Source organism: Metopolophium dirhodum, chromosome 9 (assembly GCF_019925205.1).
Source record: "Metopolophium dirhodum isolate CAU chromosome 9, ASM1992520v1, whole genome shotgun sequence".
Taxonomy (NCBI): domain Eukaryota; kingdom Metazoa; phylum Arthropoda; class Insecta; order Hemiptera; family Aphididae; genus Metopolophium; species Metopolophium dirhodum.
In genome coordinates, this window is record NC_083568.1 from 2,277,497 (window position 1) to 2,302,243 (window position 24,747).

The 24,747-nt window shown below is 33.5% G+C and overlaps 1 protein-coding gene across 4 annotated transcripts in view; it reads left to right on the top strand.

Moving 5' to 3' along the window:
* The window catches only part of LOC132952740 (glutamate receptor ionotropic, NMDA 3A-like), a 169,065-nt gene that overhangs the window by 142,359 nt on the left and 1,959 nt on the right, over positions 1 to 24,747 (top strand). For all 4 annotated transcript variants that reach the window (XM_061025147.1, XM_061025146.1, XM_061025149.1 and 1 more), the window contains 11 exons: positions 15,164 to 15,461; positions 18,218 to 18,424; positions 18,497 to 18,730; positions 18,798 to 19,005; positions 19,113 to 19,246; positions 20,266 to 20,413; positions 20,477 to 20,779; positions 21,552 to 21,707; positions 21,779 to 21,840; positions 21,982 to 22,098; positions 22,493 to 22,819. In XM_061025147.1, coding sequence (XP_060881130.1) covers positions 15,164 to 15,461; positions 18,218 to 18,424; positions 18,497 to 18,730; positions 18,798 to 19,005; positions 19,113 to 19,246; positions 20,266 to 20,413; positions 20,477 to 20,779; positions 21,552 to 21,707; positions 21,779 to 21,840; positions 21,982 to 22,098; positions 22,493 to 22,819 — 2,194 coding nt within the window. The remainder of the gene's footprint in view (positions 1 to 15,163; positions 15,462 to 18,217; positions 18,425 to 18,496; positions 18,731 to 18,797; positions 19,006 to 19,112; positions 19,247 to 20,265; positions 20,414 to 20,476; positions 20,780 to 21,551; positions 21,708 to 21,778; positions 21,841 to 21,981; positions 22,099 to 22,492; positions 22,820 to 24,747) is intronic.

Sequence of the window (24,747 nt, forward strand, 5' to 3'; positions counted from 1 at the left end):
ATATAAAACTATATTATGTAGGTTTAAATGAAATGAATGCTTAGTATTTAGCTTTATATATATGTGTGTATATATATATTGTCTGAAAATGTATTATGAATATTATTTCCTAACCAATCGTTTTATCTTCAACCTTGTATTTTGTGTAATAATATATACATAAAAAAAGGCTTGCCCTTTTAAAATCATATTTAAACTGTGGATAAAATTGAATAAAAAAAACACTCGCGTTTTACTTTTCTCGTCTGTTTTTCCAACAGTATAGGCACATGGACGACATATTTTATAATGTTATTTGTTTCAACATTTGTAATCGAAAAATCACACACACACACACACGTCAGTCAGTATCTCTGTACTTGCAGACTACGCCTCTGGCTGAATAGAGGATTCTGTTTGTAGTCGTTACGTCAAATTCTCCTCTGAAATTTTCCGACACTTTTGTTTGACGTCAGAAACGCACTGTCAAGGAGTAAGGACTAACGAGGTAATTTGGGTTCGAGTATTATTCATGTGCATGCGTATTGCAATATGAGCGCTTTTTCCCAAAATTTCCTTTTTTTTAAATCAATTGCTAAAAAATATTATTTTATTTGTTTGGTTTGAACATAATTAAACAGCGCGATCGTTAAAGTTGTACTACGCGTAGAGCCTACTATATTACTGAGCAAGTAGATATACGTGGCACTGTACAATGTACATATGTCCTCTTGTAAAATTAAGTAGTAATTAATAATTAATAGTAACAAATAATAAACATGTATTATATACATATTTTATTCTAACATAAATTTATACCACTGTTTATAATATTTTAATTTATTTCTATACAACGTCGTGCATATCGAACGTTATATTATACTATGGTAAATTCCACGTAAATAGTAGGCAACAAAAATAAGAAAAATTAAATTCGTTACGTAATGGGTAAAATAAAATATAAGAATATTTGCTCGTTATATTAACATAATATTATGTATATGTTACAACCAATATCTGATGATATCCATTTTATAAATTGAACCAACTTCAGTTGTTTTGTATACAAAAATTTTAAAGTACCTAAATAAAAATAATTTAACTTTTTTTTACTGTGCATAAATATAAAAATTTCTTTTGGTAAAGTAAACCAGAAAGTAAACGTTCATCGTCCAATTCCGTTAATTTTTTCAAGTGGTTTAAATGCTAGACTCATTGGGACAAATATGAAAAAATAAATAAATAAATAAATAACACTATAAAATGACTATCTATATTATGCTCATTACTAGGTACACTTACTAAAATGAAGTGTTGTATTTACAGCAGCCAGTGGGTAATGAGTAAGAGCGAATTTATTTCTCGCAGAAGTATTTTTATTATTAGAAATTCAGTTATACGAGTTATTACTAACCCCATAAATAATTTTTAATATAAGTGCTTTGTTGTTTTTATCATTCTTTTATGATTTATTTATTTTTTGTGAGGGCGTATATCATTGTGTCCGTGGGCAAAATATCATAGTAACACGACCAGAAAAAAAAGAACTTTAAATACCTACATCATTACTTAATAATTATTGCACATTGCAGTACTACATTGGTACCATCATAATAAATGTATTGATTATTATACGCGAAATAATTTCATGGAAACCCTGACTGATGACAACCGTTTTACTAGTCTATAGGTATTATTATTACAATATGAAATGTTATCAATCGTATTGTATGCACTTTATTAGTCATTATGCATTGTCACTTTAGTGACTACCACTATAGTTTATCAGAACGTATACATTATAGAAATCGAGTTTTAAAACGTGTAGTTGTCTGTTGTGGTGAACATGGATGGATTCAATAGTCAATATCGCGATTCGTAATGCAGTAGATACCTACTAAATACTTTTTTTTTTTAGTACTGTGATACTATAGCTGATACTCAATACACGATGATGTCGATACATTAAAATTAATTTAATTTTCACTAAAATATGTTATTTTACGCCTATTCTCTAGAATATCTAAAATAGGTATGTATAATAGGTAATATTTTATTAATTTGAAAAGTTGGTTTAATAATTCAAGGAGTCGAAAGTCTCATGCCAGATTGCATGAATAATTTATCGATTTAATGGTTCAATAATTTGTAATAGACATGGGCTCCTAAATCATGTTTAAAGAACCATATTAAGCTCACTACTGATCCGTTGAGTGATTAGCAATTGTTCATGCAACCCGGCATAAGACTGAAACCTACAAATCACTATAGTAGATAATAATAAAAGATAAATAATATTTTGTTTTTCAACAAATATAATTCAATTTTTTTTTTGTCATTAGAGTGGCAACTACAAGGGTTATTAGCTTACAATATTGACAACAGTAATATTACATTACACAAACAAAAAATTAGATAGAATTATTTAATTTATTTAATTTAGTTATTTTTAAGAATTTTATAATTCAATAATATTGTATTATGTTATCAATAGGTATATATAATTATAGTAATAATATAGTCAGCGTTTTTTTAAAATTTTTAAGTAATAATAATATTACGTTCCATCCAAAAAGAATGGGACAAACAAATTATTTTGCATTTCAGACATGTTTTATACAGATAGTATAAATCTACACCCCATCTGAATGTAGTGTCGTGTGGTATATTTTGAAAAAAAAATGTTATGAAATACGTGAAATAAAAATTTATTGCAACACAAAGTATAGGTACGCGATACTTTCCATAACTCATCTATGTCGGCATACAATATACAAGATACAATTTATTGTATCTGAGATACTGCACGACCCTGACGCTGAGCAATAGGTATATTCATAGCGGTCGGGTCCTTGATCCGGGAGGGTTTAACTCACATGTTCCATCAACTACCCAGTCAATTTCCCGTTTAGGATTTAACACATATCGCGCGTATATTATTATAATAATATTATGTTATAATATAATGTACGGGCAAGATTTCTTATGCAAACATGATGAACGATGATGCATTGCGCATTTATATTATTTACATTACATTATATTATTATGTTATACGATGATTACGATGGATACTACAGACGTAGGCTAGGTGTACACTGTACATAATATGCTATATTATATTGTAACAGGAGAAATAAGACAATTATTTTCTTTTTTTGGTTTTAGGTTCCGAGCGAGATATTGATTTTACATCGATGTGTGTTTTCTCGTCGGGTTTATTTCGGAAAAGGCTTTTAAAAAAAACTCTTCTTTAACACGTATAATATATAAGACGTGTGTTTCACCACATCGAAGTGTAGTAGCATTTGAAGATTTTAAATTCAACGCAGGTGCGTTACTTTAGAAAAGGTTATTTTTCCGATTTCCGAATAGTTTTTGAGAAAAACGTTGATGAATTATAAACGGGCGTCGGTTCTAGACCAACCCCGGTCGTTTTTGAGTGAACCAAGCTCTACTCAAAATCTTTTTTTGAACGCAATTATTTATACCATTGCTTTGAGACTTGAAAAGCAGTAGTCCACCCAGTTATATAGATTATTGCCCATTGGTATAGTATACTACTATCACACTTTGTAGGACCTCTGGATCTTTTTTCATAATTAATTACTGGGAGGAAAAAACATCAAGGACGATGATTTTTCACATTTCTTTTCTTTTAGAATTTCAATTTTTATGTTAAAAAACGATTGTCGTCACATATCATATTTTAAGGAGCAGCCGTATAGGATCATTATAATATATTTCCTACATGTTTTTTACTTTTTAAAGAGTAATGTTGTCCTTGTATACTTGTCTATGTTTTCCCTGAAATATTATTCTATATAAGGAATAGAATCCACCCATGACGTTTATTTATATATTTTTTCGACCTTCGCCAGTCGTAGGAGGTGCACGTCCCGAGTTTATCTTACCAACAACTAATCAATTGTGCTTTGGATGGCTCAATGGCTGTATTATATTATATATCTATATATATGCATAATGTTTCTCGTTTATTAAATTTGTAATAAAATTATTCCGTTTTGGTATATTATAGAGGTATTCCGAGCGTTTGAATGTTAAGTTAGGTATTATTGCAAGGCGGCGTGGCCCACGCTAGAACAATAAATATGCACTTGAAATTTCCATTATCTGACGGATTGCGAACGATGTTATTGCAGTATTAAAGGTATAGGTAAATATTATTATTACTATACATAAATAAGAATACAATTTAAATTCCACTAGCCCCGTAGGTGTAATGTGCGCATGGTAGAGTTCAAGGGAAATTTAGATTTTTCGCTTTCGGATACAATATTAATATTAACGATCCACTCGGCAAACGTAGGTAGGTTAATAATATAATATACAGTTGAAGTATTCAAATTCTGTTTGCTATATAGTTTCATTATTATTATTTTCATACGATCACAATATATCGTATACTCGGACATTTCAAATGAAATCCGTATAATTTGGATTGGGCACTAATAACCTAACCTTCCTAAACCTATATAATCTTATTTTGATTTCGCGTAATTTTCTTCAACGAGCGTTTTCTTTTTTCTTTTTGTTCTGGTCCACTCGTTATTCGGTCTTAACGTACCTTTTTCTTTCTTCTTACAAACACACTAACAATATATATGTACCTATCTGCTTTTTTACTTACACAAATCCCATTATTTTTCTACGTCATTGTTCGTATCTGTCTAAAGCGAGTTTATACATCGTTAAGTTGTTTAAGTCGTATATGGATTATGTATATTCGATTTGCAATCTGTCTATCCGTCCGCATGTCTATTAGAATATGTCATTTAGGAACTCTGAGTATGATTCCTTGTTGTTAAGGTTGCATTAAGGTATATAATATATGGTATATATAGTACCAGCTCTTGGCGACCGTAACTCGTGGAAATCGTAAATAATATTATTATGTACCTCGGCGTGTTACGAATTCAGTCACTAGACTACACACTATACTAACTAAAAAATGTATATTCCTCCTGTCGCATTCAAATAATATTTCAAATCTTATGAACTTTTGAAATCAAATAAATCTATATTATTATTTTATGTATTGTTTAAATTCGACGAAAATTAACTCTGGTCAGGTGTGTGTCGCATAGACAAACAGTGTTTTCCCGAAAACATATACATAATATTATTATTAAATACGACAGTAAGTGTTCAGACAGTTAATTCAAATTTTGTAACTTTCTGAAAGTTCACCTCTACTTTTCAGTTTTATTATTATTCTGGTATTAGGACTAATATATTACATAAGTAGTGTGTTACAGTGGGCCTAAAATTCGTATTATATTATTTTTACTAATTTTATTGTCATTTTTCACGCATCCGTCCTCGAGCATAAAAGATTGTGATGTACTACCAGACGACAATAACTTATTACAAATGGGCCGACGTAAACAATGATATAACAAGTCGAATTTATCTTGAAATGTCTTACTTATGACGTATGTGGCTTCCGAGAACGTGACACAATAAGTACAAAGAAACAGTCGTCTGTATTTTCCGCTCATCTGTGAGTATATACAGTGTCCATCCATTCTCATTCCTCGCCCCCTTTTAATTCTTCCAATAAAGAAGATATTCAAAATCTGATTTTTTGAATTTTTGATTATACTTGGATAAATACCATATTTTTTAATTCTTGAGCTCGTATATGTATACTACATGAGGAGTGTCTTGAGGAGATGCCAACTTCTGTTTTTAAAATGATAACTTCCCTCTTTTCCACATTAAATTTTGTAGCAAATAATTTTTCTGAAATTTTTTACCTTTCAAATTTCAAAATCAAAATTTGAACCAGAAGTTTTTAAGTTACTTATATAACTTTGTGCAATAAGGATATTAGTAGGTCCATGATAATATTTTTTGAAGATATGGGCTATGGTAATTCGATCATGAATATTAATCCGTCAATAATTTATAAAAATGGTCCAAATCTATTAAATTCTAGATCCGGTATTACATATATTTTATATTTTTGTAAAACCATTTTTAAGGACTATAAATGTGTAAACATTTTAATGACTGAAAAACTACTCGATTAATTTTTGAATTAGGTACATCAACATTATCCCAAAAAAAAATGATCTACTAAATAATTTACAGTAAAAATACAGGGGGTCTTGTTTGATAAAGAAGTTTGTATCGCTAAGAAACACGTACAGACTAGGTGAAACATTCTCAACGAACATGTTCGACAACAATGTTCGTCCTAGTGTGGACCCAGCTTTATGTAGCACAAAAGTCAAAAAATCTGTATCTTTCGAAAATATGGTCATGAAAAATATTTAAAAATTCCAAAACTCAGAAATTGAATACAGTTATTATTCAATTAAAAAATGGGGGTGAGCATGCTCGGTGAATCACCCTGTATATCCTACAGGTATTTGACTTTTTGTTGAAAGACCCCGATGTTATATAAATACATACCGGGAACGATGATGGTACATAATACGCCATACCTTGTATACACAATATAATAATATACGATTTTGGGGGGGGGGGGGGGGGGGGGTGCAGTGGGTATACGCTAGGCCCGGTGTTTAAGGGCGGTAAACATTGAAGCATGAAGTGTTGTTTTTCCTGCGTACGCATTTCGCGTCCTGCGATTCTATTCGAATAAGTTTTTGAGCGACATTTAATAGCGTTATCGCTATGTATAGTATCTTACTCTCGTCCGATGCGCGGCGCGAGTTCTCTTATCTATTTCGGAAGTTTTCCGACCGCATTTTCGTGTATACAATACATGTTTTGTTTTTATATATATGTATATATGGTAGTCTGTTTCTTCGTAGTGCATCGCATTTCGCGGTCCGTTAACTCGAGTTTTAATATCATCGTCTTGGCGGAGACTGCACCACCGTTCGCCGTGTTATAAGTGTTTATAAAATTCTATCTGCGAGTGACCCTATATATATATATATATAACATCATTATATACATCTATTCAAATTTATCTATAGCATAGCCGCGGAAACGACACACAATAATTGTGCTGCGCGATATGAAATGTAACTGCGCGCGGCAGAGTATAACACGCGGTGACGTTTTCCGAAAAGCTGTCATATCGAAAGAAAAAACAAAACGAAAATGGAAAAATACTTCGTTATTATTATATTACACTCTTACATCCGACGTGGTAGTCGCCCGTCGGGAACTCCATCCTTCGCGTCTCTCTCACTTGACTGTTCTCGCTATATTCTGTAGTCCAATAATTCGTCTCACGCTCTGTCATCTATATCGACAATCGTCCTCACGTAGTACATACGTTTGACTGATAACACGATAATATTTTATTATAACACTGTCATGAGTAATTTTTTTTTCCACACCGCAGTAAAGCGTAAAACACCCGTACCCCGTGTGATATATGCGTTTACTTTATTGCCCGAAAATGTGGTTTTACGAGCGTGTTCATATTTTGCATACTATCCTGATAAATATATATATTATTATTATTTCGGACGAAATTCAAGGGTCCCGGTTTAGAGATCACACCACCGCGAGCCCCGGAACCTTACCCCGCTCACGTTTTAGTTCTGATTCATGATACTTATGAACTTTATATGGTTAAAATGTGTATTTCCTTTTCATCTTTTCACAATTGTTGTTCGTCCGATTTTTTCCGTCGTTTGTTTGCGTTTCCTTTGTGACAACATTTCACACCGGATGACGTTAGTGCAATGGCGTGTTCCCATTTTAATTTAATGAAACTGATATTATACTAAAAACACATAACGTTGTTGTTTACTCCTCGCCCGTTACGTACGCACACAATGTGCCTCGTTGTTTCCTTTAAATTTCAAAAATAACCTAATTACTTTTAAACCATTCACAAACTTTGACACTTTCAGCAAATTAATAACATAACTAGTCGGAAACACTTATGACACCGGATGACCCTGTTTTAATAAAAGTTTTAAGTGACGAACTGGAAGTATATATAGGTTATTACTTATAACAATGGCATATAGTTGACGTGTATACGTGTACGTCAAAAGTGCGGTTTACGTTCATATTTTTGTTTTGATAAAAATACGCGGCTATTGTGTGTTTTTCTTTATACCACGGTTAAATCATATTCATAATATTATATACCTATTATATGTGTGTAATCGAACGTGCAAAGATTTATTAGCGCTTTGTTATAGGGCATCTTATGATTTCACAAAAGCCGAATTAACAAATTAATTACGTGCCAAATACGATCCTAAAATGTATTTTCTAAATGCACAATGCTAAACTTATTAATATAGTTAGGCACACGTTAAATAGTATAATATTATAATACTATTACTATTTTAAAGTAATGTGAACTGCAGATACAGATGCGTATTAATTTGAGTGCACAGATTATTCAAATCAATTTTCATAGATACCTCTGCCTATAATAAAATAGTAGTATTTAGTCGTTATCGTTATCTATAAACCATGCCATATCACTGTTGTTAAACATTTATGCGGAATTAAAATTTTAAGTTCTAAAATGTCACGTTGGATTTACAAGTAAAACAAAAAAAAAAAGTAAATTAAAAAATAAACTAAAATAATGATAAGACCTGATGATGGAAATTAGATTTATGTAGGGGTACTGCATCACGCGTACGTATATAATATAATATTACTATCATGTTATATTATATGGCGTATACACCATAAATAATACGCATTATTATTATTATTATATAACATTGTGTATCGCTTTCAATACGTCCTGTACCTACACACAATCGCAACAGTGTATTATACAATGCGTACACGCGAACAGCCCTCTACGTCGACTTTAATGCGGTTTAATAAACTTCCTCACAGCTGCGAGACAGAATTTCCGCGTAGCCTTTACAAACGTATCGCCTTGTTATTTTCTAGTGTGCAGGAATGTGGCGCGCGCGTATCTAAGTAGCTTATTTACAGCCATTATATACATTATGCACTGCAGCTGCAGACTTAAAATATTTAACTTGGGTTGGTACCTAAGTAAGCAATATATTATAGCTATACGCGCATTATGCGATAGGCCCTTCGCGCGCGCTTAACATTTTACTCCTCGAAAACCGGGTTTGCGAGCGGTTCTCGTGTTCTCTAATTTAATAGTCGATCGTCAAACGGTAAATGCGTTTTAAAAAAAATAATAAAAATGTTATTTAAAAAAAAAAAAGAGTGCCTTAATCCGGACGCAGCGTTTCCCATTCACAAGTGAAGGCCCTTTCGAGACCCTTTCGAGAGAGTGGAAAAATTACTAAAATATTTACACTAATACCACTTCAGCTCGTTGTATTTTTAAACTCCTTGCGGATTTCGCTATGAAATATACCTACTTACTTTAACCCTCTATCATTAATTAAATCATTTAAAGACACTAAATGATTCATCGTAGAGAATTAAAACTCCCACAAAGTGAGATTATAATTTATTCGTCCAAATAATCTCAGTGCGTTTTTCTTCCGAAACTGCACACGCATCGACTGTATGATATGGCCTCAAGGCTTAAGGGTGTCGGAACTGACGTGTTTTTACAGGAAAAACTCTCGCTCCTCATAAAATGTTACACAGTAAAATAGTCAGATATTTTGAAGATATTTTTGTTGACTTTATACAGGCGACATTGCAGAACTTCGATTTTCAGACGCTGTATAATAGGCGTCTAAATAATGGTCGCAAATTGTTGAGTATTTTAAAAAGATTTTTCTAGCGTTTTTCAAAGTAAATTCAAAAATCAGAGTCCAATACGGGCTGAATAAAGTTCTCCTCTTTCAAATTTAAACGGAATGATCAAACTGGGACTATTCCACGAGGCGCGATCGCTTTTCATGTATATTCGTTTTTGTCGTTTTGACCGTTGAAATGGTTTGATTTTATTCTTTCCATACGGTCTACAGTCGTGTGCGGTGGCCGCCGCCACTAAAAATTGCCCACATTTTTACCCTTTGATAAATAGCTGGCCGACTTCAACACCCTTAAATGACTCGTTTTCTGAAATAGCGTCAAGGGGTTATAATACGCTGACAACATATATTCATATTATAATATGCACGGGCACAATGAAGTGCGATTCAACGATTTCCTTCGGTTGAAACGAAGTCGACCGAACGCTACAGCAGTACTTCTGCTGGATATAGTGTTTCAATATTAACATTGTATCCATTTGTAAGCGCATGTCGTATGATGTATAGGTTTGGGTTTTTTTTTTTAATACACACGACCACCACCTATTCAATTTCACAACTGACCCAATTCAATAAAAAAAAAAAATGTTTGGTGTCTGTGTTGTTTCAATTTATTATTCTCGTTTCCCATAAATATAATATACACGTATTATTATTATTATTATTATTAGGTATTATATTTATTCACATTTTTTTTTATATTTTTTGAATTAAAAAAGTAATCCAACTCGTATGCATGAAAAAAAAAACACATCCCCGATTGCACAACTTTTTTTTCGCAAACTTTAAATTAGATCAAGTAACTGGATATTTGACGGGCTTTTAGATGTTTTATCTCAACATTTTCGCCAAAACATTTATTGTAAATCGATGACGTGTGCGCGCTACACATATACTTACACGTACTACACTGTCAGTAAACGTCCCGGCGAGGGAGTCGTCTCGAGACTTCTCGAGTGCAGAACACGAGTTAAAGTTTAAAATAATATATTATAAACGTAAAAATTTCAGTTGCATTTTACGCGTTGAACATATAATATATTATACTTTTTATAGGGGCGTGACCGTGTACGAAACAATTTGCTTCCGCCGTGTGTGTGCACCCGTTAATCATTGTAGGTATACGCGTTCCATATCACTTGTACAAGCCCCCAACACACACACGTACGCGTACGCATAAAATAATGATAACAATAACAAAACTAAGAACAATACGAATCGAAACAATATAGGAGGTACCTATAGTTTAAAAAAAATTCAACTCGATATATTGTTTGGGAAAAAATATTGTCGTACTATAACAGTATTTGTGGTGAAATCTCGGTCTTGCGCACCGGATGAGTAGGATTTCAATAGAAACGAAACAATAATATACTCTTTTGTTCGGACAACCGATGTTTTTTTTTCAATAACGCTGAAAACAATATTTTCTCAATCTTACAGTCATTTCGTTTTTAACAACCTTAAATCATTCGTTATCGGAGTTCGGTTTGGTCGGCAAAATCTGAGACGCGAGTTTTGTGTGTTAATCTTTTATATGAATTATAATAAATGTACATATTATTTGATAAGACATCAGTAAATTATGATAAAAAATTATTGTACGTTAAAAAATTTCACCATTTATAAATGGTTATACGCTAATTTAGAAATGTTTTTTATTGACCACGTATAGTCCGTATAATATAGATTGACGATGCTGTTGATATTATATATTCAATATATGTGTCTAGAGAGGAAATTGACTATATTATGTTGTTTTTAATTTAAAAGAATACTCGTGTGTATATTATTCGGTTTTTATAAGTGTTTAGTGTAGGTACACAAACAACTTATGTATTATCCTTTATATTTTTACCAAAAATATTAAAATTATTTTGCATTGTAAAAATATATTCTTGAAAAAATCCATATATATTTATTTTAATATCAAGCCTTTGTACATTGTAGAATGAGTTATAAATGATAAACTAAAAACCGAAAGGACTCGTTTACAAATTAAACCCTATATTTTAATGTGAAATCCCAATTAATGATTCAAATGATTTGAAGTGTGAAGAGAGTAAAACAATGTAAGTAATGCAAATATTTTAGTTGACTTAACTGTTGTTTGACGAATAAACCTCAAAAATCTTTGAAACTATTATAATATAATATACTTTGCTTCAAAAACTTTCCAGTCTACCGAAAAATGTAAGTTTCATGGAGATTACTGCAGTATAGTTAAAATGAAAAAAATCAATACGTACATAAATCGTATATTCAATTTTAGGTGTGGAAAATAATAAATAAAACTCTTGTAGTTGCGTGTATCTCATAATATTATATAGAATCCGAACAAAATTTTATTACCACGTTTATGTCGTTAAACCCAAAACACTATTAGATAAAGTAACCATGGACATGCGAGAGGGAGTGCGAGGCAACGGGATCCCCGAACACGTTTATTTATTGCGATATTTGTGAAAAAAAAAATTTGCACATTACATAACGTATATGGCGTGGTCGCAGATAGGACGAGTATACCGGATGTATATATAGGACGACACAGGCAAAGTTTAATATAGAAATACGCGTCTAAAATATAATATTCTCGTTGACGTGCATGCTACTATTTAAGGGCGATGGTCAGAGCAGTGGTCACGGTATATGGACCACGGTTTCCGAATCGGTGAAAAATTGACATGTACCGCGGTATTACCGGTTAGAATTATGGCGTCTGCAACAGCGGTACTATACGCGTATAACTATATTATACAGTTGTGCACGTACCTACCTATATAGTATTTGCTATATTTTTTTACGACGGAAAACGTATAAACGAATAGCTGTGCACATCATTTCGGAAATGTGCTGATCGTGAAAAATTGGCAGATAAGAAAGAAAAGTATATTTATATAATGTACAGGATGTAACAGGAATACCTGACAGATAAAATATCTTTTGTTCTAATCGATATTTTCAAATTTTTTTTTTTTATAATTTTTAGTCACTTAAGTGACTCGAATAACTGAACGTCTGAATAAAAAATCGCTACACGTATAATATAAAATAAATTACTTTTTATATATTATATTTAAAATAAAAAAAGGTGGGCAAGTGGATGTCACTCTGCTGTACAGTACGTGACAAGTGGATCACTGTAATTGTGGTGTAATATATATATAAATGTAGTACAGGAATATAATGCGTTTTGGTTGTAACATATTATGATATAATATAGAGTATATTATTATTATTGCTGCAACTATATATTGCTATAGACATTACGTAGGCCTGTTGGTATTTTTGGAATAACGGTAATTATACCATCAGGTGTTTAAAAAACACCTGTTTCCTGCATATTCGGTATTTTAGATTTAGAATACCGGTATACCTTGATTCGGTAATTATACTGTCGTTTCCATAAATACCATGCCATGGCAATTACCGAAAATACCATATTATTAATTTATAACTTAAAATACATATAGGTAATCATATAATAATTATAAACATAATTTTTAAAATATATGTAAGATTTTTCTAGGTCGAAACATTTTAAAAATCTTTGAAAATACCGACAACCGAAGTACGGACGTACAGTGCTTTCGATATTTACCAATGTGTATGGTACTTTCGGGTACTTGCCGAGTACGGTATAACCAGTAATACCGTAGATACCGGTAGTAAACAATAATACCAAATACTGGTATCAAAATTTGAAATATCGCCAGTCCTACGATATCGTACACAACCGTTGTGGGAATTAATGTCATATATTATTATATTGTGCGCCGGTGAGATCGTAGGGTACGCGGCGCACGTTCGTCTGCAACACGCAGTCGGTCTCATCTTTATTCGTTTATTTAGGGTCTCCAATATAATATTATATATATTTTGACCTCCCGCGTAGTCCATTAAACGAATGATTTACCGGATGAACGAGTCATTAAGCCCGAACAGCAATACACACGATTTGAAATATCGAGTACCTATAAAAAAAAAACCACCGGCGCGGCGCTGGTGATTAATTTTATTGGACAACCACGGGTGCTGTTGCAGCTACGATATTATAATCATTTTCCCTCGATACCTTTGATTATTTTCGAGTCGAGTCTTCGAAAATAAATTAAAAATCACACCCGGCGCGCAGTGTACATAATAGGTACATGATCATATTGTATTAACATTATTATTATGATAATTTCCTCCCAATTTTGCAGATAAAACACTCGTTTGTATATTATAATAATATCATATTGTGTAAACACTAAATTAATATACTCTATACATAACGGTCGACGATCTATTATATTGATAGAACTGTTTTTGCGTTAATAAATCACTTTGTATATTTCAGATTGAAGCAGTGATGTTGTTTAAAAAAAACATGTTTAATGTCGTCGAAACATCAAAATATTTAAAAATAAAATATTAAATAATATTATCACATCAAAGTGGTCTTAGCGACATTACAAAATGTATAATACTAAAATAAAATATATCGTTTTAGTTTTATTAGCTCGCATTTGAAAGTTCTTAAAATGTTATTACATCGCAGTGTTGCTATATAGTATGGTATTACAGTATGTATGGGTGTGCATATGTGTGTGTGTGTGTGTGTGTGTGTGTGTGTGTGTGTGTGTGCTAGCTGTGTGTTTGTGATTGATGATGATGAAACGAAAAAGGAACAAAAGTGTATACGATATTGCGACTGTGCAGCAAGACCACCGGTGTTCTAATCCGTTTTGTTTTCGCGAAACAGATGGTCGGAAAAAATTATTACGGCGAGACGAAGACAACGACTACGACATAATATTTTTGAAATTCTCCGCCGCCGTCAGTCGTCTATACTCACCCCGACGGCACCAGAATACGTCGCGCCGTATTTAGTCGTCCGAATCGATAAACCGTGTACAATACGTCCAGAGGCCGGGACGTTTCGAAGTAAAATATTGGTTCACGTGCCCCGAGGAATACCGCTTTTGAATAGATGATGCAAAACTTTTTATTAAAATGTTGACGGTCACGTATTGTATAACGTGGACACGGGGTGGACGGTCAGGTGCGAAACGGTTTCCCTCGGACCGAAAATAATATAATAATATATATACGCATACAGCTGCACCGTGTAATATATATATGTCTATACGCATAATATCAGCTCCGGTCGACCCAGAACGCAATTAAAACTTTGTGTAAAGATCGCCGCGACCTTAAATATATATATATATATATGCATTGTCGGTTAGCAGATATAAAGTGGTTTTTTATTTCAGAGGTGCACCGTTATTTTATTTTTTGTTTTGTCGACGATATAAAACACTAAACGTCTTTTGTTGCATTTTTTTTTCCTCTTTCTGCCACAGATAAATTAGTTTAAAGACGGAGTAAAAAGTTTTTTCTCTCCTCTCACGCGTACTTCGTCTATCTACTATGTATACACACCTATACCTATACACAATTTGTACTTCACTAAGTGCAGGGTTTTTTTTTTAAACTTTTTGTCTCCCTCTCTGCTTTAGATGGCTATACGAGGGCATGGAAGAAAGTCGGCACCGTCGGTCCGTCCGGCACCGGCGGACAGTTGGTCAAGTTGGACTCAGTGGTGTGGGCCGGTGGGAAAATGGTGCCGGCCGTCGGTCTTGGCAGACGGGCTGTGTACAGAGTGGTCACCGCCATCGGACCACCGTTCGTCATGCACGCGCCCCTGCAACAGGATCGCCAATGTCTACGTGGTATACAATGTTACCAGATGACGACGAGCAGCAAGGACAACATAACGATGATATTCAAGGACGTCAAGTTGGACACGAACAAAAAGTGAGTGACGCGCAGCTATATACTGTAGAAAAACGCGGTCGAAAGACTTTCGCAGTATTACACCGATGTATACGAGTAGAGTAAACCGTGGCTAGTTGTCACTGTTTTCACTATTATATTTTTTTTTATGTTCTGTTTGTCACATTATTTAAAGTGTCATCTGGAGAACATACTGAAAAAAAATAAAAAACTTATGTTAAGTCTGATGATTTTTTTATATTAAAAAAAAAAAATTATGGTTTTTTTGTGACAACTTATACCCCGCTTCAGGGTTGGTTGTCTTATCAACACGGGGTTAGCCCCGTCCCAGATAAATTAAATGGTAGCTAACATTTGTGGTGGACAACTCGCGGACCGCGAAGCAATTTTGTATGGCCCGCGAAAACATATTAAATTTTAGTACATTTTAATAATATTTTAGAAATATATTTCAATATAATTTAGTTATATTGACTGAATAATGTCAGTATAATGTATAAAATATCAATATAAATATAAATATATTTATATATTATATATTTTATGGGATTTCTTCTAAAATCTGATCAAATTATTTATTTCTGCCTTCTGGGCAGTGGTCGGAGTCGAAGATAACGATTACCGGCATACTTCGTTTCTGTAGCGATTATTGTAGCTCGTAACTGTGAAACATAATATATTCCACATATGCGTAACTGCGTGCGTTTGTATTAGTTTCGTAATTTTACTAGTAACTTCTAAAATAGTTAAAGCGATTAATAAAATAAAAATTTGTAATTAACATCAATGTTAAATTTGTGTCAAATTTAGAAATACTCAATGCAAACAAATTAAATCTATAAATAAGTAAAACATATATAAATCTATAAAAACTACAAGTTAGTAAAATGTAACAAATTTAAATAATATTTATTTTGACCCTTATGTCAACGTACGTTACCCCAGCCCCCCCCCCCCCAATTTGACATTAACAATTTTTTTGCGCCAATAATTAGTACTCGATTCCTGTGAATTCCTGACCACACTTTTATAATTCCTGCTCTGACGGTTTTCCCGGAAAGTCAAATTTTCCTCGGGTGGGGCCGGGGTAACGTTACTCCAGCCCCACCCACCTTTCAAATTTAACTTTTTGCAATTTTTTAAGCGCCAATAATTAGTACTCGATTCCTGTGGATTCCTGACCACACTTTTATAATGACTCCTTGAAAATATGTTGAAGACCAAAAGTTTTGTATTGTCACTCTACATATTACAACTACAATAATGCTTAAAAACGTTGTTATTTTGTAGGGATGTGATTAAATGGTATTATATATGTACATAATATGTATTAATATATATGATATATTCTATAGAGCACAGATTTTTATTTTATTGTTAAAGATTAATATTTTGATACATCTAAACTATGGCATATAATTAATACAGTTACGTGTACCCCAAATTTACGTATTTTTTTATAATATATAATTTATAGGTTAATATCTTTTTTTATTGCTTCCGTAAATAATTGCAATAGTAGTTAAAAAACAGTATGTTAATTAATTTTATACAAAAAATAAATTTTTATATGTCTATATTGATGAAAGTACAACTTTTAAAAATCTTAAATCTAATTAGTTTTTTAACTGAATAAAATAAAAATTCAACTGGTACTATCGTTTGTTCTTTTACTTGGACAGGAATTTTCTTGAGGTCATCATACAGTTCCCAATTTTTAGATCCTCTTTTTGCGTATGTTGTATAGTGTCCAACCGAATTTCTCAATGAACTTTTAGGGCGTTGAAATGCCAAAACACCTCTTAGTTCATATACTGTGGATTTTACTTTTATTAGTTTTGGGATGTCACACAGCTTAATTTTAAAAATGGTTGCTGCCTCACTACTCTGTAGGCTGGAAATGGCATCTTCACCCATTTAAATATTATAATAGATAAGTAAAACAATTATTTAACACAAATTTCAAACACATATTTAGTAGTAAAAATAATATATATTATTTACCTTCCCAAAGAAGAATATCTATGAATATATGCATTTCCAAAATGCTAGTAGTGACTGTCTTAAGACCTCGGAAAAGTTAAATTTGAAAGGTGGGTGGGGCTGGAGTAACGTTACCCCAGCCCCACTCAAGGAAAATTTGACTTTCCGGGAAAACCGTCAGAACAGGAATTATAAAAGTGTGTTCAGGAATCCACAGGAATCGAGTACTAATTATTGGCGCAAAAAAAATTGTTAATGTCAAATTGGGGGGGGGGGGGCTGGGGTAACGTACGTCTTATGTCACGCATGTGACAACAAGCCCATCGTAATTTGTGACAATAAACCTCAATCAAATATTTTACAAAAAATTAATTTTAAGAGTTATCACTTGATGTATAGACGAAAATTACATATCAAAATATACGTTAATACATTAATTATTTGTCAAGTTGACAATTACATCGTTATCTATCATAGTATATAAATAACAATTAATATTAAATGTATACACGGAAATAAATTACCTACACGTTGACTTGAAGTTCACTTTTTACGTTTTAAAATTCGTCATACGACTACAATCAGCCCATATAACTAAGATAAACATGATTTATAAGTTATAACGAACATAATTAATACCATCTGATTTCAAAGTTTCTGGCATTGTGACAATTAACGGTTGGTTACACGCACACTTAGTCTCGGTCTCCCCTACATACCTATTACCTAATTATTACTTATTTTAAGCGTTTGGTGTATTATAATAACTTGTTGTCCATTTTTATATATCGCAGGTCGCTGCCGGAGACGTATTGCTGTTTTGGATTGTCCATAGACCTACTGGAAAAGATGTCGAAAGACTTGGAATTTGATTTTCACCTGTACTTGGTAGCTGACGGCACGTTCGGATCCCGAAAGCTCCAGTGGAATGGAGTGGTCGGTGAACTCGTGTCTGGTACCGCACACATGGCCTTCTGTCCGCTGAGCGTCACTTCTACGAGGTTCGCGTGAAATTATAAGACGCCATCAAACAGTGATTAAAACTGACGGGATTTTATATTTTTTTTTTTTAGATCGAAGTGGGTAGACTTTTCTACACCTTATTTCTACAGTGGGGTTTCGCTGATGATCGCTCCGAAGAGAAAGACCAACGTACCACTGCTCGCGTTCCTGTTGCCACTGAGCCCGAACTTGTGGATCGCTATATTTGTGTCACTTCACGTGACAACAGTGGCAGTGGCGTTATACGAATGGTTCAGTCCGTTCGGGTTGAATCCTTCCGGTAGGCAGAGATCCAAGAATTTCGGGTAAATATATTAATTGTTTTTGGACGGTTTCATAGCGTCGAACAATAACTGTTATTCGTATTCACAGTATGCCTTCGGCGTTGTGGGCGATGTGGGGACTGCTCTGCGGCGCTCTCGTCAACTTTAAAGCACCGAAATCGTGGCCAAACAAATTTTTAATTAACGTCTGGGGCGGATTTTGCGTTATATTCGTGGCTAGTTACACTGCCAACATCGCAGCTCTGATTGCTTCGCTTCTATTTCAAAACGCCGATGTGGATTACAACGATCGAAATGTAAATACACAATTGAATCAAACACTGTCGTACGACTATATTATAATACTACTATTTAGTTGATAAAATGTACATTGTACGACTTGTACGTGATATTTAATTTTCAGATGTTTTTGATGAAAGTTGGATCGGCTAAATCGTCGTCTGCAGAGGTTTATTTAAAAGACAAGAATCCTGCTCTATGGCAACACGTTCAAAAATATTCTGTTCCTGACACTGCGTCGGGCATGCGAATGTTAAGGTAACGTATTTATTTACAATAGTAACAAAAAAAAAAATTGATTCCGCAAGATATATTATAAGTTATTATTTAAAACTATGCAATAGTATGCAAGAATACTATATTAAAACAACTTGAATTTGTGTAACAGAAATAATTTAGTGGAATGAGTCATGGTGGTGAATGTCACCATACACCCGTTAGAAAAATGTTATTGATGGATTGCAATAAGATCTTGGTTATATACGATTTAAATTACATGTCTGGCTGTCAGGAAGGATTAATGAACATGGGCGATTTATTATAGTAGATTATAACGAGGATCAAGTTAGGAATATAATTTTGAGTTATAGTTAAGTGACAACGTTGATGTCTTTGTGATGGTTTTCGTAAGATATACGTGTACCAGAAGGATGTCGTTATTTGACTAAGACAAATATACTGGAATGCTTGGGTGGTTTCTAGTGTTAAATGGTTTAAATGTGCCCCATATGTCTGAATAGGACATATAGTCGCATATATATAAATGTCTAAAATATAAGGATTTTTAGGCTAGATACGCATTTATTATTTTGTGAATGTTTTGGGAGGAGAAATGGGATGTGAGAGTCTATAGTATATTATTACACGTTAACATTGTTAAGACTTTTTCGGAATCGTTATTAAAAAATTTTGTTTTTATTTTTAAAAAAAATCAACGGAGCGAAGTTTTTTTTCACGTGATGAAAATAAGCTTTTAGTCTAAGAGGTTAATTGATTTGACGGAAAAAGATACAAAAAGGTTTAAAGATTAAAAGACAACATTAATCAGATTAATAGACTAAATTTAACTTTTTTAAGTTAACGTATACAATTATTAACACTTTTAATCTACCGGAAATGCTGTCTCATTATGCTGATATAATTTTTACTGCTTAGCTTAACTTGAATTAGTACTTTAAGATTTAAAAATATATATCATTTTGAATTTCCATTGTGTAAAAATGTTATGAATACAATTAAAAGTGTTATTAACTTTTTGATTTTGTTTTACATTTTAGAAATGGTAGTTTGGACATATTTATCGGCGACAAGCCCATTTTGGACTATTATAGTGGAACCGATCACGATTGCAAACTCCAACCATACGGAGATCCACTTTACGACGACGTTTACGCAGTGGGAATGACCAAAAATTTTGTCTTAAAGGTTTGTTCGCGTGTTGTTATTATTACAATTATTATTTACAATAACTGATTTCGTGTGAAATAGGAAAAGGTGTCTGCAGCTGTTTCGACGTATATCAATAACGGTTTCATGGATATCCTACAGAACAAATGGTTCAGTGATTTACCTTGCGTCAACCGTGAACTGGAAACATCGGACATTGGGCAACCGACACCATTGGGCGTCGACGCATTTTTAGGCGTTTTCCTCATGTTGGGCTGTGGAATACTAGCAGGCGCTGTTATCCTTTGTTTAGAACACGCCTTCTATCACTACGCGTTGCCCAAACTTCGGCAGAAGCCTCCTGACTCGATATGGAGAAACCAAAATATGATGTTCGTCAGTCAAGTGCGTCGAATGAAATTGCTACATACCCGTCGGTATACAGGGTGTGCCATAAAAAACTGACGGATTTTAAAAATCGAAAATAAACTGAACAAACTGATCGAGTTAAATGGTTATCGTATTTACAAAAGTCTATAAAAAATACAGTTTATGCGTGTAGAACACAACATTATCCATATACTACATGGTGACCATCTCCATAGATATCTTCACAAATTCTAAAGTTTTGAACACCAGTGCAGTCATCTCACATGTAATATCACTAATATCACTTTGACTAATTGCTCATTGCGATTGCTGGTTTGTGAAAAATGTTTCTATTACGAACGCACGGAGGGTCTTAGACGAAGACATGGAGACCAACTGAAACTGCATTGGCTTACCAATACAACGATCTCAAGCCCTTACCTCTGCCACCATTAAGAGTAACATCGGGTCCGAATCCATCCGTTTATTATGACGCACCCTGTATCATTGTCTATACAATAATTACTGTTTTTACGAAAATTGTAATTAACTAGTCACTACCTACTGTAAATTGTAATATTGGCAGATAAGACTCAAGTCCATGTGCATAGTTAATTAATGCATGGTCACATTAGCCATAGTTTAACATGTCTTATGTAACACATTATTGACTATACGGGCATTAAGCTAATAAAACACTTATGTCCATATTATGCATTGATTATGCATAAGACATAGTTTAACATGCATACGGACATTAGTGTCGTCCACAATTTATTATGAGTATCTTATTTATTTTTTCTTCTAGAAACTCTACAAGTTCATAAATAGCGTAGAATTAATATCGCCACAACACACGGCCAAAGAACTAGTGCACACGCTAAGACAAGGGCAAATCGCATCGCTGTTTCAAAAAAGCGTACGGCGAGTGAGTTTGCCTTTTATGCATCCTCAACACGCACAGGTTAGATATTTATATGTTTACGAAAAGTCGATGACGGAAAGTTATATCGTTCAACTGTTCTATTGTTACAGAAAGAGTTTGAGCGTAGAAAACGGAAAGGTCAATTCTTCGAAGTTATCGAAGAGATCCGAAGGTTTGTTTGTTTTGATAAATGTATTGTCCGACGCAATATCGTTATTATTATTATATTGTGACTGTGTGAAATAAATTATTGTTATTGTTGTTTTGTTATTAAATGTGTGTTATTCGCCCGTTTGTGTTTATTAACTTTCAGAATACAAAGGGAAGAGAGGGACAATAAAAAACAAAACGTCAGATTGACACTGTCTAACTCTCCGACCGCCGGCCTGTCTCCGAAGCGTACAACGGCGAAATTTTTGTCACCGGCCAGGTAAAGATAACACGCTGCAGCGTATAACGATGATCATCGTCATTATCATTATCTTCCCGCTTCACGCCTCGATATTAAAATAATATGTTACACACTTTAACGATCGCCGACGACCAAAACCATGACTAAATAAACAGGCATGTCAGCAAAATTGTCCTGCGCATATAGTGTGCCTCAGACATGGAATAAACGAGTTGTGTTTATCGATACCCCGATGCATTTGGGATGTAAATAATCGTTTATTCCAAGTATGGGGCATACATAGATGTATATAATGAAAGTATACAACTAGTAGTTTTATATATCTATACAGCTTCACACGCGATAGGAAAAATACGCGAGTTTGCTGACGTGCCAGCTGTTTATTTATAGTCATGACCGAAACGGTTTTCAGGTTGAGCCTCGGCAGACGTTACAGCAAGCAGAGGTCGCGGAGCTCGGGGAACTTGAGCATCCGCCGGTACAGCACGGACGTAGCTAGTTATTCGGAGACCGTGGGCCGCCGCCTGAGCCAAGGGGCGTCCAACAGCCCGCCGGACTTCAACACGCGAAAACAACTGATCAGACGGTCGTCGGGAAACCCCAGCCCGGCGGACTCCAGCAGGATGAGCATATTTTCCGCGTCCGAACTGATCGGGGCGAAACTCAGCAACAACAACTTGTACGTGGAAAACGATCTGCCACGCAGCCCCAACCTACTGTCTCCCGGCGTATTTTTTAGGTACAACTCATTTATTAAATATTATTGTAAACGGAGCGATCCATGTGTAACTGTCCGTGTTTACAATAATATAATATCTTGTGTTTTTTGAAAAAATATTTTTACACAGTTTGCATTGTTAACAACTTGTAATTAATATAACACTATAGATTATTTTACAACAACACAATCTCACCACAATGTTTTTTAGATATTGTTCAATTTTTTTTTTTAATGAAAATAGGTACCTATATTTCAATTTTATATCAAAATTATTGAGTTTTACAATGTACTTAACTTACTTTGAGTTAGGGCTGACGGTATTTTCGGTATACCGTAAAACCGGTATACTGGTATTTTAAAATTATTTTGGTAAACGGTATACCGTAAAAAACCAAACTGTTTCGGTATACCGAAACCGAAATGATTCGGTATACCTAAATACCGATATGGTACGGTATACCGAAATAAAAAATACAATTTAACTAGTATCGATTTTTTTACTTTTATTGTTTCACATTATATACGTTATTATATCCTATATCCTATAATATTATAATCTATAGTATTACCATTTGCTATTGATACTAGAAAACAGCTTTAAAACCGTTCATTCGTTTTTTTACGGTATACCGTTCATTCGGTTTTTAGGGTATACCGTTTACCAAAATAATTTTAAAATACCGGTATACCGAAAATACTGTCAGCCCTAACCGTACCATTTCGGTATTTAGGTATACCGAATCATTTCGGTTTCGGTATACTGAATCATTTCAGTTTTGGTATACTGTTTCAAACCGGTATTTAAATCAATACCGTAATACCGAAAATTATTTTCAATACCGTCAGCCCTACTTTGAGTTAATTATGGTGCATAATTTTCATAGGCGTGCGCACAGCGGGTGCTAGGGTACATTTCACCCAAGGCCCCAACTATTGAAAAAGATCATAATGGATTTGTTTGTTTTCATACGAAACAACAAAAACTTTGGTTTTATATCATTAGTGTTGGAATCACTCAAAATTTGAATTATTTCTTTTTAAAAAAGTTGGTCGCTATCAATTATTTGTATAGTTAATTTTTATTGTTTTCGACATAACTTAGTTTACCTATATATACACTTATTTTTGTTTAGATAGAGTTTTTGATAAATTTTTACTGTAAGAATAGTTAAAATTGTAAAAAAAAAAATACCTATAAGTACCTTATGGTTTTCAAAATTCTCGTGGGCCCTAATTTTTAATGTGCCTCTCCGGGAACCAAGAGTCTGCGCATACCTATGATACATTCGTGGTTTTACTTTTTTGTTAATAAGCATAAAAACCCGTCAGCATAAATCCAATATGAATAAGCCTAGTTTAAAGTGTATATAATATAGTTAGTACTTGTCGGTTAGCGCGATTACCTAGGTATGCGATTTACTGGTAAACTAAATTCTGTTATTGCGACCACCACAGGTTACACTACCCTAAATTATTTTAGGACAATATTTTCTAATATTTACAAGACAAGAATCCAATTTATACTAAGGAAACTCATATTTTAAAAATATAATGTAAAAATGTATAAAAAAAAGTGAAGGACCACCGCATAGGTGTTGCAAGCACTATAGTAAGGAATTGGTATTTTGGCATATGCCTTACGTTTAAGTTTCGATAGGCAGACCTCACATTATTTTGCCTTGTAGATCAAAAAATTGTCTTAAAATAATAAAGGGTAGTTGATACTTGATACTTGCTGAATACCTTTTGCAGGTAGTCGCAATAACATAGTTTAGTTAACTGGAGAATCGCAAAGGTGGTTGTCAGTCGCATAGCGAGGGGGGGAGTTTACCCCCTCCCCCCGCTACAAAGTCAAATAAAAATATTAAATTAAAACGCACCCCCTTTAAAAAATGCTGACTACGCGTCTGGTCGTTGCGATAAACGATAAGTAACTGCTGTTTTTG